At 33.8% G+C, this 16,092-nt stretch overlaps 1 protein-coding gene across 1 annotated transcript in view; it reads right to left on the reverse strand.

The window, feature by feature from the left end:
* FANCL (Fanconi anemia, complementation group L) overlaps positions 1-16,092 on the reverse strand; it is a 30,408-nt gene that overhangs the window by 12,321 nt on the left and 1,995 nt on the right. The window contains exons 2-7 of the mRNA XM_010296652.1: positions 15,240-15,298; positions 14,178-14,238; positions 13,060-13,116; positions 11,293-11,390; positions 5,226-5,322; positions 225-293 (exon numbers count right to left, since the gene is read on the reverse strand). Of these exons, the coding sequence (XP_010294954.1) occupies positions 225-293; positions 5,226-5,322; positions 11,293-11,390; positions 13,060-13,116; positions 14,178-14,238; positions 15,240-15,298 (441 nt within the window). The remainder of the gene's footprint in view (positions 1-224; positions 294-5,225; positions 5,323-11,292; positions 11,391-13,059; positions 13,117-14,177; positions 14,239-15,239; positions 15,299-16,092) is intronic.

Raw genomic sequence — 16,092 nt, forward strand, 5'->3', positions numbered from 1 at the left:
ATAAAACATGCAAGGTATATCTATATGGCAAGGAAAATATTTAAAACATTATCACAAGAAATATGGAGTTCAGTATTACTACATTTATGTAAGCATGTATACAAGTAAAATGCACACAGGGAAAAAAGTTGGAGTTAAAAAATAGAGTCCAACCCCTCATTATCACCTACATATTGTATATGTATCTCAGTTATTAAAAAAAGATGCATAGTACAGTATTTTACCTGTGGCATCCAAGAAATAGCAAACTGAACAGGAAAATCCACAAGGCAATCCGGTGGTTCTGTTGGATACTGAGGGAGGGAAAGAAAATACAGTTTTTCTTTTCTTGTTTTTGTTTGTTTGTTGGTTTTTTTGTTTGTTTGTTTTCTGTTGTTGGTTTAAGGGATTTAAAGTCAGACTGATACTCAGCTGCCAAATTTGATAACGAAATATGAGTACTTCAAGCATCTTGAGAACTTGGCTTTTAGAGGAAACAGTATGCAAAGCATTTGCAGAAATAGTTATGAATGTTAATTATAATTTAAAGAAGAAATCTACATGTAAACAGTTTTTATATATCAGTTTTTAGTAAAGGCAGGACAGTCGGTTTCCTCTGTTCAGTGTTCACAAAGACATGTTAAAAAAGAACTTAAGACAAAAACCATCAAATACTAAAAAAAAAAAAGTTCTCAATTACCTGTACCGGATAGGAAAGTTTAAAAACAAAACAAAACAATAAACCAACCCTTTCATGAGTCAAGAACTAATTTTCACTTAAACTAGAATGCTCTGATTGGTAACATTTTTTACTTTGAAACTGAAAGTATTCAGAGTAAGTACATAACTACTTAGAAAGAGATGAATGAACATACACATAAAATTAAAACAACTCCCTGCACCAAATTAAAAGGTGTCCATGAGGAAAAGAAAAATTAACTGTATTAAGAAAACTGAAGCTATAAAAGGTTTGATAATTCAAAAAACCAACCACTGACTATTCATCACACTAGTAAATCTATTGTTGTTCAGAATTCAATATGTAATTTGTGGAAAAAAAAACCCTGGTATTTTCTGAAAAATAAAGTAGCAAAGGAAAGAAACATCTAATTACAAATGAACTGTGACCTTTCTAAGAGCACCTATCCAAAATTTTATTCACCTGAGAAGTTGCCTCCTTTAGTCCTATGCAACCATTCAAATTCTACCAATGACGCACACAGCAGTTTTATAGAAATTGTGTTAGCATTGCATCAACTGCTAACACAAGAAAATGTTAAAGAGAATCTTATTAGAGGAGACATATTAAAAGTAAGTCCCAGCTTCCTTACAAAATTCAAGATGACAAAGAGGCAAAGTTCAGCTGTGCTGCTTCCCGTAACCGTTCTCCCTCCAAAGTAAACCTCTAGACATAGACACTGTCCTTATGTATCAGACATCTGGCAATCAATGAAGATTGCAATAAAAAAATCATAATTTTTAAAATTTGTCTTTATTTTCTGTAAAATGTAATTCTACAGTAATTAGTTTCAAATTGTTCTCTATGGCAAAGAGTATAAAGGAGACCTAAATTCCCTAAAGCATCCATACTTCATTGCTTTGATTTTAATAATAATCTAGTGGACTTACGGATTTCACAGAAATTTGTTTAAACTTGCTTTTTAATTTGCCTTCACTTGTGGTTTCTGTTAGGTATCCACTTCCTGAAGACAACTCCTACAACTTGAATATCTTGTGCTTTACCATTCCATCAAATTGGCGGTAGACAAGTTAAATAACAGTGACAGAGCACGAGAAACGAAACAACTAATTTGGACAGGAGGTGGTTACAACTTAGAAATGTATATCCACAAAAGCTGCTACAGCTTCTTTTATGTAGTGTTACCGTTCTTGTACTGCAGGCACTGTAGTGTTAGTGTTTTTGTATTGTAGGTATTATTTTTCATGAAATACTTCACTGTTTGCATAGAAATAAACTTGTTTTCAATGTGTAAAAGTATGCCTGGAACAAACTAAGACAGACCAATTTTTCTGTAGGATTGGTTTTAGGACTACCTCATTTAAATCCCAGCAGCACTAGCCAATTATATGCTTACTTTCTTGGTAAGTAAATTCATTTTATGCAGTCTTTTGTAGGGTGCCTTTGAACAAGTGCTTGCAAACAGATTCTACTAACTTTATATTACTTAAAAAAAAATCCAAACAAAAAAACCTGCAGCACTTTTCCCCTGCATTTTTAGGCAAATTTTCTGTACGAGCACAATATTGTACTGTGCACCAGATAATTGCCAAGAACTACTCCACGATGATTCTACACATATGTACATAATGTTTTTAGACCTTGCAGAGTGAAATCCTATATAAAATAAGGTAAGCGATTCCCCAGGAGACTGTATTTTAAAATACTATACCAGAGCATATCAATGACATCATGTTATTAGTTACCTTCAAATGTATATGTCAGAAATCATCCCATTATTCTTTAGAACAATTTAAGCAATTATTAAACAAAATATTTGTATTTTTGGGCATGCAGCTAACTTCATCTAGAAAAAGTATGTTCATAACCGTTGACAGATCATTCAGATAACTACCAAAGCATCTTGATTACTATATGGCATGCAAATTCTTGCAGTGGCCCATTTGAATTCTTGGGATCTGTAATAGCAAGCACCCAACCTGCTTCTCATGCAATACAAAATGAAATCTGATAAATAAAAGCCAGTGTATTTGGTTTTATACTTGCAAAGATGCATGCTTTGTTTTCTGAAAACTTCTCTAGTAATTTATTTAAATTGTGAATGGATAAAGATTTCTGAACCAGGCATTTTCAACCAAATAAATCAGAAAACTATTTCACAAGTAATCTAAGCATTAAACAGTATATCCTCTTACGAGGTTTAAGTCTAACTATTTACAAAAATCAAAATTATGTAGCACATGATTTGCCTAACTTGCCTACCTAGGCTATGACTATTCTCAAGTCTTCCAGGTTTAAACTTATCACCCCAAGTTTCCTAGACACTTTACAAATGCAGTTTATAGAGACTGAGTGTTTTCAAAGGACTGTTCCTAACACAAAGCACATTAAGACAAGGATAACAGGTGAAACATTTGACAATGCATTAAGGAAAAGTCCTCAAAACACATCCGAACCGTTCAGAATGACAGCAAAGGAATATTTAGGGGATTATCTCAATACATGATAACCTTATGAAAAAGAATTTCCTAAATCACTTATTGAAGAGCTTCTTCCTGAAAACATTGTCGGCAGGCTTATAAGCTCATTTCACTGCATGGCATCTGTGAGGACAAGGCTCAACAAACCTATCTGCCAGCATACAGACAAGAGCCAGCAATAGATGCTGGAAGGAGAGGTTTAGCTCACATACTAACCTTAATCAAAGAAAGAACATAATAAAAATAAATATACTTTTAGTAAAGCAGGTTATCAGAAGAAATCCCTTCAAAAAATACTTCAGCAAAGTCTTTTCAAATGTATTAGATATGTATATGAAGGAAAATCAAATCCCCATGTCACCAAAACCACGTTTCACATATAAATTTTCTATTGTGGCAAGTTTAAATGCCAGACGGTTTAAAAAGGACAAGCAATTGATCCTTCATCATAACAATCGCTTGGGGGAAAAAAAAAAATTAGAATTGATGATTACTGGTAACAACACACAAGTTGGATAATCTAGTCTACTACACTATATCTTTATTTGTTAGATGGTGCTTTCTTCTGCTATTAGGAGTCTCAACTTCAGCTATTTTATTACTGTAAAGAAAATACACAAGTTTTTACATGAACAAAAGCAGGTAACTCAATTCCCCTTAGAGGACAGTGATAAGTTAAGGCTAGACAGAACCAGTCAATGCGTAAGTGTAATACTGTTTGGCCATGGTAGCTGCTTGGTAAAAATGGGTGTTGAACTGTTTTGGTGGTTGGGTGGTTTTTTTCATTTGTTTGGGGTTTTTTGGGGTTGGGTTTTTTTTTTTGGCACCTTTATACTTCCAAATAGTTAAAATACCTTACTTCAGTCATCATAAAATCAAGAAAATCCTAGGGGCAACAGGCTGCACTTAATTTCTAGTGTCATACCAAGTATGGGATAGCAGCTCCTTTATAAGCAATAACGATACAGTCTGGTTACACTCCTCACATGTTTAATACACCATAATTGTACTTCGCAATATATTTTTCCATCAATTTATTTAACAATGGACTGACTAGCAAATTAATTATGCATTCATTACTCTGTGCATGTAGGATAGTTTTACTCTGTTTTTAAAATCCACTTTAGCAACCTCAATTCCCGAACAGTAGTTTTTCTACAGGCTCCTTGTTCCCCTCTAAGGTAAAATTAGCTTGTTGTATGTAAAACTAAAAAACTCGTGGTATTTAAAAGGAATACAGGATGTCTGTGAAGGTGAAATTTAATCTTACAATACCGTGCCCACTCCTCATCCCTTCAAGATTATTACTCCAGGTGGTGGACCATGGATAGTCCCAAACAGCAATGTTTAGACACTTTTGGATCCACTTTTTCCTGTAGACTGATTTTCTGAAGACAACAGCTATTACCATACAATTGTCACCATACAGCCTGGATATTCATAGTTTGTTATAAGAGATTTATGCCTTGAAATGAGAAATTCTATGAAGAAACATTGCAATTTGAGTTCAGTTCTAAGTATGAGGACAAATTAAAATTTTTCTGCTTCTGCACATGCCATGGATTTGCTTTGCAAGCACTGTCAAAGGCAGCCAATTATTTAGACTAAAAAGAAATACTTTTTTTAACATAAGGAACTTCTGTAGTCAGTTTGTCATAAATCTTTACATCTATAGCTGTAACAGTAAGACTTGCTAAAGAAGCATCCCAACATCCTCTAATTCATGTTATATGCATAGTCTCTGGATGGAGTGATAATGAATGAAAGTTTCCCAGATGGCTTTGTCTGTAAACCAGTAAAATAACTGCAAAATCATAAAGTGTTTTTCACTTCATGCACAGTTTTATATGAAAAGATTCTTACAGATAACCATAATGCAATATTAATTTTAAATATAGTTAGTCTGAAAACTCTACTTAGATAAAAAATTTTCTCAAAACCCCCATGACATTATCTTGCAGAACTGTCATAGTAACAAACCAACCAATGCCCTAAAATCCTTATGAATTAAGAAAAATCCATGCATTTCAAGGAAGCCTAAAATGTTTTCTCCCACATAAATTCACCTTTGCATTTAACTTCAGAGTGATGAGATGCTGTCGACCACAAGAGTCTTCAGCTTTTAGCTTGATCGTGGTAAGACCACTATCCACATATGCGACTCTGAAAAAGAAAAGAAAACTCTAGCAGTATTGCAAGAAGTACAGTTTGAATTGTCTGCAATACTCTTATTAGTCTTTCACAAATATTAATCAGAGGAGGTTCTATATGCTAACCATTTCTGCTGCTCTAGATTTACTGCTGTTAATACAGCAGTCTACTGCTTAATGCAGTCATATATCTTTGGGTTATTTACAACGTGTGTCAAGGCTCATGCTGTGGTCAGTGAGCACTGTGTTTCAGTTTTCCATCACTGGAACCTTTGACACACACAGCATGTTCCTGTCAGCCTCTACTTATGTACACATTAAACTTCCTGTCAAATCTTTGATCCTTTTCTGCAGTTTCTTACTGTATGAGACTTTTATGCTCTTGATTTGCTTTTCTCTTCAATGAAGTTCTCTTTTATTATCAATACTATTATTGGGGAAAATTCAGTGGATATTGGTTCATATCCGGAAATTGATTTTCTGCAGAAACCAGTACCCAAACAGGTACAAAATGAGTCTCTTTTTATGATTTGCCTTCATTTCATGAGGGTTTTACACAGTATACATGCACCCAAGCAAGTAGCAAGTACATACTAAACGTAAATAAGTTTTAAAACTTCTGACATAATCACTGACTCTTTACTTAAAACGTCACTCATTTGCGATTCCCACAACAATGAAGATGAATACAACTGTAAAATACATTGTTCACTAGAAATATGTTCTGCTGAGTAGCTTCAACAACTGCCAGAAAGGTTCAAACTTCTCCATGTATTTACCAGCGAACTGGGCATGTGGATATTTTGGCATTTTTATTATGTCATTCTTGTGTAAAGATAAAAAGCAGTCCAAGTTTATTGTACAACGTATCACCTGGACCTATTTAACATTTGGGTTTTTTAAACCATCACATACTAGCCCAATCACTTGAGTCAGCGCGCTGTGAAAAATGGTCCTTTCCACAGAAACTGCCAGTGGAGTTGTAGAAGACTATACAAGTAGACATACACCAAAGCGTGTATGCATTCCTAGGAAGGAAGCGAAAAGAATAAAAGAAAGGGATCTCCATAAATGACATAGCCTCCATATGAGGGAACTGAAAAATACAAATGGAAAAAGCAGTAATGGTATTAAGAGAGATATTATTTCATTTTTAATGCTGATTAACTTTAATGTAATATTAAGTAGTCCTACAGATTTCTGAGTATTTTGACACTCCTTTTCTCCACAAGAGTTGAAAGAAATACAAGCCTTGATAAAAGTCTAATTTAACTGCAGTCAATTAAACTCAATTTATTTAGAAAGAATTAGAGCATTCTTCCTCTAACTGAAAAAAAATCATTACTCTCTATATGTTCCAATTTTACCTCAAAACTATATCACAAAGTTTTATAAAGATAAGGAACAACCTATATCCCATCCCACCATCTACTGTTGCCTGGGGTGGGGAAATTCTAAACCAGCAGCTAAGACACAGAATGGTTACTGCAATAAAATATATAGCAGTGCCCAAACCAAAGCACAACCGGTGCCTACATCAATGCACTGTGAGGGTAGATAGCAAAAGAGAATGGAAAAATTAAAGGGATGTTGTCAAGGTGTTTAGGATTTAAAATTATCTGTTCTGAGAGTCATCTTGTTCGGACCACTTCACTCTTGAGGTGCCAGAAAAGTATGGATTATTTTAGTATAAAATTAAACATTTTTGCAGTTCCTTACTCTATATGGAGTGGGAAGGAACGAGATTAAAAAATTATTTTTATTTCTTAGATAGCAATGGACATACATATGTTAAAATCTATTTTTTAAATCCTTCAGGGTTCAGTATTTTTTTTTACAATTAGTTTAACAACCTGACAGCCTCTGCAATAAACATATATACGTGTGTGCGCCTATTTATATATTTAAAATATAAATATATGCACATGATTATATTAAAGATACAGCGACAACATAATTATTCCAGTCATATTTGTAAAGAACCTTCACATTCAGTTTTATTCACAGTGTAAATTAGACAACCTTTAAAGAAAAATGTAAGCATTTGGAAAAGGTGCTAGGAACACCAATAATGGCTACCTGTTTAATTATGTATAGAGAGATACACCATAAGATGATTTTCAAGTTCTGCCCATTATTCATTTTTTAACATGTTTTTAGTTTTATAATTCATATTTAAAGTATCTTTTAAAACCAGTTTAAAATGTGATTTTCACTGAGCTAGGAGACAACAGAAAAAAAAAGTAAAAAAAAAAAAACTAGATCATCACTGCTATGAAGCACCACTACAATACAGACCAATCTGGAAATTCTTACAGCTTTTACTTAATTTTTGACTTCTAACTAGCTGTTAGAAGACAGCTATTTAACCTAAGCAACACAACACCTTTTAAGTATTCTTCATTTCAAACCACATACTTAAGAGGTTTGCTAGTAAAACGTTCTCTACTGTTTCAAACTTTTTCACAAACAGGAACACCAAGGAATAAAAAACTCCTCATACAAGGGGCATACATGGCTGAAGAATGCCTGGAAAGAAAATTCATAGCTAGCCTTCCTTCTTCTCAAAAGAATGTAAAAACAATAAACTGCCTCCAGGGAGCGAAGGAGGATTCAATTTTCCATTTAGGACAGAAAAAAGGAACTCAGTAGCTTTGTGGCTACATGTTCTGTAATATCACTCTACTATTCTTTGGGTAAGAAGAGATGAAAGGGTCAATTCTATAGGACTGGAGAAAGTTGGACAATGCTGCAAAAGTCATATGAATTTCTTCACAATTGTATAATCAACTAAGGAATTGTTTGCATAGGTGGTATTTCAGTTATATAAACCTTTATTTTTCTTTAGGCTCCATTTTATCACATAGAAAAAAATGGAATGACCATAAAGATGGAAAGCCTCATTGAAATCTCTGAAGTACTGTAATGCAGCATAACACACAAATGATTGAGAGCACACGCCAAGGCAGGGTTCCCTTGGAAATGGCAAAGGCAAGAGGAGAAGATAGTTTCTATGAAAAAACTTGGCAAGTATCAAGCAGAAATGCATTGAGACTTGAGAGATCCTGACTCACACCATGGACTTAAGAGATACTGGCAACATTTATGAATCCACATGAGGGTGATAAGAGTCCTACAAATGCTTTATAGCTGATAATTTACCTTCCCAAGACATTATCATTGTATCAGATAATGAGTTTATAAGACAGTATTAGAACAGCCTTTCATATAGCTTAATACTACTACATGTGTACTCTCCCACCTCAGCTGAGTAGGTTTGTGCTGCTATTTTGCCATGTTCTAAAAATAAAGGAAGTATCCTCTTTTGAACTCCTCAGATGTTAGGATGGCACTTAGTGTTGGAAATTTGGTACAATTTTATAACCTGTTTAACTGTGACTTTTGTGTACAAGTATTTGAATATGAAAGCATATTCACTCTCCCCCACACCTAAATTAGGTCAAAGAATCAAGTTTTCTGTATCACAGAGAAAGTGATTTTACCTCATCACAGCAGCCTGTGATGCAATCCTTATTGCTGTTTGTACTTTCAGTGGAGGAAAGAGATATAAGATTATTATTGCAGATAATGTCTTCAATATGTTTCTGAGAAACCTCACATATTCCTTAGATGAAAGCCATTAGAACACACCAAATTTGTGCCATACCTGAAGAGCTTCTTAACTCACTTCAGAGGTAAAGGAACCATAGCCTATTGCTTTGATTCTCTTTCAAACAAAATATCCTTCAGTTTTTCAGTTGGATTTGGATGCAGTCAGCTTACAGCATGACCCAAAACTCATTAGGAAAAAGTAAATCTAGGGTCCACAACAAGCCAGATCTTTTCTAAAAAAAAAAAAAAAAAAAAAAAAAAAAAAAAAAAAAAACAACAACAACAACAACAACAACAAAAAATTCCTGATAAATAAAGCTGAAGGTTTCCCAAGATGTGAGCAGTGATTGATCCTTACTGCCAGTACTGAATGCTTAGTTTTGTGCTGAAAGTCCATAGCAGGATGTTTTTAAATAACATGCAAATACACATCACCTGCAACTCAAAATCAGTCTAGGTTAAGAGGCCTTCTTAGTAGTAGTTCATTATATTGTTAAAATCACACTACAGTTAGAGGTGTAACTTACTAACGTACTTCAAATCACCTCTCTAGATTATTCTTCTTCCAACTCATAGTAAACCACATACAATCCCCTATGTCCAGCCTAGCCCAATTAAGTGATTGTCTTCCCCAGCCAAAAAAGCCCTATCAAATAGACTTTATCTGTAACATAAGTCAATCAAGAGGGGTATGTTTACTGCAGTACATCACTACAGTGGACAAAAGCACAGCTTAAGTTGTACATCTACATGAAGACTATCTTTGCCTAGAAACCTGGTCAAATTCTGCCCTAGAAGCATGCTCTCTGATAAAACACTGATGTGCTTTTTTAATAATAAGCCACTGGATGTTTTGTATGTACAACAAGTCAGAGGAAATATCACGTTTTGAGATAAGCTACTAACTTGTATTTGGAAAGTGTGTTTTTAGTACATTTAGGTATACAATTATATATCAAATTATAAATATAGTACATTTTATGTATTTAGATGATATTTATTGTATGTCAGTGTCTGTTTCGCTGGCACAGGCTTTTTAAAGGATTGTGGTGGTTTTTTCATTTTGGGAGAGTAGGCATGATTCAAAATGTATTTCCCATGTGTTTAGGAAATTTTAACTAGTATTCCCAGACCTGAATATGAGAAATTGGAATAGAGTATGTAATCAGCTGGCACAACTACGTACTTAATAATGGAAATCACTGAAAAGATTTCAGCTGATTTAACAAGGATGTTTTAAATCTTTAAATAACTGTGAGCCTTCAAAGCAAATTCCTATTTAATGTTAATTACATGTTATTTATTTATATACAAATCAGGTGAGAAAACTCAAAACTATTCTTAAACCCAAGGCTTCTTTATTTCATTTAGCAAAATAAACACTTGTTAAAGTTTACTTGCCATCCAAGACTCAGGTAAAAGTAGATTTGTCTTGTTGAAAACCACAAATTACTTGTTTTTTAACTTTCATTTTACTGAAACTAAAAAGTAGATTCTCATCCTATACAATCTTTCATCTAAACCCATTGAAAGAAGGCATTGTGAGATTAATTGCATATTATCACTTAAAGACAGCCTTCAACTATATTTCCTTTATGCCTCCCTAAACAGAAACAACTACCTTCTTCAACACCATAGAGGTCTCCGGGAGGTTCTAGGGGAAAGAACAGAGATCAGTCCATTCCAGGCTCCCTGGTGTAGAAGACAGTGTCAGAGAAGTTGCCAGTGGTGGCACATGGGATGGCAGTTAAAGTCTTTCAAGTAAAAGTCTGCAAAACAGAAAGTTTTGCAGATTTCTGAAAAAATTCCACATGGGCCTTGCATACTTGATCACAACTGTGTGTTCCTTCAGATTTCTATAGGAAGTATGAGGAAAAAAAACTTGTTTTTCTCTGTAAGAGGATGAAATTAAATTTGTTCTAGGAGCCCATCTGAGAGTATCTGAGACTGTGAATAATATAATCTGTTTGCACTCATTCAAGACCCTAATGAGAAGGTGCCCAGAGGCAGCAGCGTGGGGCTGGGTGAGCAAAAGGCTGTGTGGTTGGTTTAGCTCTCTGACACGTTAAACCACAACAAAGTTGTATTCAATATGCTTACTATGCCAATAGTTTATAGGTCAAAGAAGAATTGATTTCTTAGTAGTAGCACCTCACCTTTCAGCTCGGTTGTTTGAGACTGACAATATACCTTCAGTTGATACAGGTTTGTTGGGTTTTTTTAAATTAAAAACAAAGCAGAGTTTTTAAAGCAAAACCAGTTTCTAAACTGAAAAATTTAGCAGAACAAGTACATTTGATATGTTCAACTCACAAATAAAAAAAGAGGAACAGATATTCTAAAGATAATATCTGTTAAATAAGAAACATACTTATTCCAACCCAATATTTCTAGATCTCTGACAAGACAGGAGTAGTATTCTGGCGGCCGTGGTATGTGCAGGTCTTGTGTATTCTTTAAAGCAATTTCCTGTTTAAAAGAACATTAAAAACATCATTAAGACAGATTTCAATATTTTTGCATCTATTTAGTCATATGACTTTTGCAATTCATTCAAAAATATTAAGCTTATGTAAAATTAACTGCACACTGCATTTGTTTTGTTATAGCCTCCAGCTAAAGCAGACAAAGAAGCTGTTTGGTAAATTACTTCAGATACTGGTAATCAAAACATCTGCAATTTTAAAAAAATCCCACAGATGTTGACAACATAGTCTTCAGATGCAAATATCAAATATGCCTCTTTTTCAGCTAATAAATTTGAAGTCAAGCATCTTAACTGAAAGAACATTTCAAAAGAAGGTTCTATTAAGCCCACAGCTGTCTCCTGGGCTCCACAGCCACAAACAAAGACACATATATGATCTTTTTAGTAGCTATATACAGCTTTATATAGCAATAAAAAAAAAATAAAATCCAGTTTCTCAGTTTTAACATCATAGGATCCCAGAGAGAAAGTTTTGGTACAGATACTCATCAAGACATTACAAGTATGTCGTAATGTCTCAAGAAGAAATTTTTATTGAAAAGATAATGCCATGTTACAGATAAAAACAAAACCAAACCTTATGTTCCACATTTGTGTTGTGCTACTTGTTCTTTAAAAGTGTGCTTAAGTTACAATTATGCTTACAGGACAAATAAATAAATTAATTAAATGCATAATAAAATTAATAATAATTTAAAACAGATTTAAACAAAATAACAAATATAATAAAAAAATAAGTATAACAATCATTTCTGCCCAGTTCTCCCACAGCGTCTCCTGTTCTTTTTACTACCTGCACTGAGTATTTTACTATTTTACTATTTTGAATGAATTATACTTTCATTGCATTCTCATTTTCCGAGTGTTTGTGTATTCAGGCAAATAGATTGGAATAACTATTGTGGAATATTCCAAAATAGCCACATGTAGACATTCTTATTCAGTCCTGTTCCAAGCACCTTTGCCTGGTTTGGTGTAATCCAGTTTGGCAGGGATTGAACCAATACTGAGGAAGGGCATTCCCGGCAGTAGTGTAATACCAGGAGTGTATTTTTGCGGTTGTTTTGAAGAATACTTAACTGTGTTTTATTTCTACGTTAAGTAGAAATAAAAATAATATGCAAGCATTTTTTGCCAAGAATGCTTATAGCATAATGTTTTACTAGCAGACAAGAAACTGTCAATCCAAGGTTAGAAAAACTTTTAAAAAAAGGAATAAACAGCAGTCTCTGAACTATAAAAAACCCCCCAACTTTCTGCATTTATTGGCCAAGTTGTCACATAGGTGAAAGCACCTTCAGCAATTCACTGACTGTATAATCCTTTGTATGATAAGCCACCTTTACCATCTGGACAATACCAGGAATTCCAAGAAAATCACTGTAAAGAGGATGGCTCTATACTGAGATCCCTTGCCAGGATTTTAATTTTTCTGTAACAGTCCAATTCCCCAAGAGTACAGTCACTTAAAATCCTAAAGGACATTTATACAAATATTGTATGAACAGCATGCATACAAAATCACCTCTTCTTAAAAAAATCACAACCAAACATAAATCCACCTATCAAAGAGCAAACTGTAAAAAACTGGAACTGAAAACCAAAGCTGTAAGAACATCCTGTCTCCCACATATACATACTGTCACTTACCAAAATAGTTTTCAGCTCCACCATAAAACTGATGAGATCTGGACAGCTGTGCAACCTCTGGAGGGAACACAGTATTAGTTCATTTTCTTCAACTCATAACTTTTAGTAGTAAAGAATTTCAGTCTATCTATTTTTCTAGTATTGTCAAAGCAACTAACATAAAACCCCAACCGTATACCACATGTTTAAATATTTCAATTACAGAACAAATCTCCCAGAGTACAGGAAACACTACTGAAAATTAACCATCACCTTCACCACATGATGTCACATTACACATTTATATAGCTTATAAAGATTTTACACTTTATGTGCTTACGAAGACGCTTACGAAGACTTTAGTCTTCACCAATGAGAACAGAAGCTTCAGAGTCACTCAGAAACATTTCTTAGTTGGTTACATTCTCTTTAGGAACTCTCCAGACCCGTGTGCTTTTAGATGCTATACGGGATTAAGGATCTCTGTCTATATTCAGATATTTACACTTCTGTTTCCTCAGCTCTGGATCTTTGGTTACTCCCAACTCACAACCCTCGTCCTACAAAGGAGTGCACAGTCCATGAGGTACAGTGTCTCAACTCCCACATGTGGCAAAGATGCCTTCTTAGAAACAAAATATTCTTCATCATGGCAGCGCTGTTGTATCCTTGCTCCAAATTTTCTTCTGGATAGCAAGGTTTACCCTAGATTCCTTGGCTGTCTACAACACAGAATGAGCTAGATCTATCAATAATTAATGTGAATTCTCTCCTTTGCATTATGAACAGTTTGTAAAAAAAATAAATATAGAAAAGAAGAGAAAAAAATCTGTTTCTAGTTGAGAGATTAAAGAAAAATTTGAGTAAAATGTCAGCAGCCATTCATTAAAAAGCGTTCTATCTCAATCTTCATAAAAATAAAGCTTGAATAAAAATAAACATTTACTAATTTCTATCAATCTTTTTTTAGGTTGCAAATCTCTCTTTAGGATGCAAATCCTCAAGCGTTTCATAATAAATCGTGGCTATACAATGAAAGGAGAGTTCTTTAATACTTTTAGAATAGGTGTATGAGTATGAGCTTTTTAGAATTGTTATAAGTGTACATGTAAACAGAAATTATTTTAAAAGTTGCATACCTGCTTTAAAATAGGCCGATATCCATGCAGTATCTTCTTCAGGTGCCAGCTACACTCTATCCTAGGCAAACGGTATTTTGTATAAATTTTAAATTCACAGTACATGATTTTTAGAAGAGATCAGAAAGTCTGCTACGCCACAATATAATATAATTTCTTCAAAAAAACTAAAGGAAGCAAACAATACTTCAAAATCTCTTTGAGTTCCCATATACAAAGTTACTTAAAACTTCCAAATGTCACTATCCCAAAGCCCATTAAAAATTAAGCATTTACCTACAACAGCCTCTATTCTTTGCTGAAAACAACAACATAATTCTTGCAAGCTAATATGACTTCATAAAATATACCAATATTTAAAAATGATATCCTGGAAATGTCAAAGTTACCTATAATGTGGTTTTAAGTATCTGACCTAGAATGAAATTAAGCTATCAAATACCACATCTGTTCACAGTTCAGCACAGGCTGGCCTAGGCAGACCTATGGAGTGCAATGTTAAAAACTAATCCAGGTATGTGTGCATCCACGCAGTATACTCACATATTACTGTGATAAACACTCACAGTAATAAGAACAGGGTTTTTAAAAGAAAAGTTGGGTAATGCAAATTAATACATATTAACAGGAAAGAGAAAATGATGGTTAGCGTAGCTTTTTAAACTTCACGTACATCAGTGCTTGAATTTACAACTTTACACTAAATTTTCTGTTTCCCAAATGGTGACATATAAATAATCTGATTTAAATGAACATTTCTCCAAATATGTTGATTTATATATAAATACAACCAATTAATTACAACAGTTTTCAGAGTTAATTAACAACAAAATATTTTGATATGTGCAATGTTTATTGTCAGTGTTTAGTAACACTGATGCCATACAATTAACAAAAAATTATGTACAATTTCATTGCAAGGTTAAGTTGAAACCAGTAAGAATTAATTACCAACACTAATACTGGAAAAAATAATAATTCATATGCATATCCATCATTGCTTTTATCAAAATAAACTTTTATTACATACACTTACAAATTGCTATCATGAAACTATCTTACCTTGCATTTTTCAGCTGAAAGTCTGTTGGTAACAGTATCCTGATATGGAAGTCTCTACCCTTGAAAAGAAACATTTAGTTATGTTTCTCCTATGTTAGGAGGGTCAGCAAAGATAAGTAGTTAGACACTTGTGGGAAGAATTCCCCATAAGATCAGCTACTAAGAAAGAAAGTTTGTCTTATCCAACTTTCAGGAATATTATTCAGAATTTCTTTATTTAGGAAAAAAAGCAGCATGAGTGACAGGTAGAAATAATGCCGATTTTAATTCTGAAGTCGAAATACTCTTGACCTCTAACTCGCTGTATTCAGTAAAAACTCTTCAGTGCATCACATTTCATAAAGCAAAAATAACACCTTTTAGAAGAAAAATAAACATTATCCAAATCTGCACAAAACCAAGAAATATAATTTAATCCAAGTCATGCAGAAGTACATGAAAATCTGTCAACTTAAGTAAAAGTCTGAACAGGTTCCTATCATAAAAGCACTACACTAAAAAGCAACTAGGGCACTGATCCACAGCATATTTCAGCAAGGTTTTAGAAACTGTAAACAAAACCAGTCCCATGTACATGAATGCAATTTTTTTCTCCTGTTAGTGCAATCCCCATGGGGCAGTTCCTAAGCACTCCCCTACTTGTATTTTCAGTAATTGTCCCAATTTGTCATCCTCCCTCTACTTTCTCATGGGATGATCAAAATAAAACTGAAATAAAGTAGGTTTGTGAGCAGGTTTAACACCTCCCTGAAGCAAAGAGGGCAGTTAACTCATCTCAAAGCTTTTATTCCAAACTCTGTTCCAGCTCTGCATACCTCGAGTTATATCCACAAATTCTGGGATTTCTTCAGCA

The sequence above is a fragment of the Phaethon lepturus genome, unplaced genomic scaffold (genome assembly GCF_000687285.1).
Source record: "Phaethon lepturus isolate BGI_N335 unplaced genomic scaffold, ASM68728v1 scaffold3481, whole genome shotgun sequence".
Lineage (NCBI taxonomy): Eukaryota > Metazoa > Chordata > Aves > Phaethontiformes > Phaethontidae > Phaethon > Phaethon lepturus.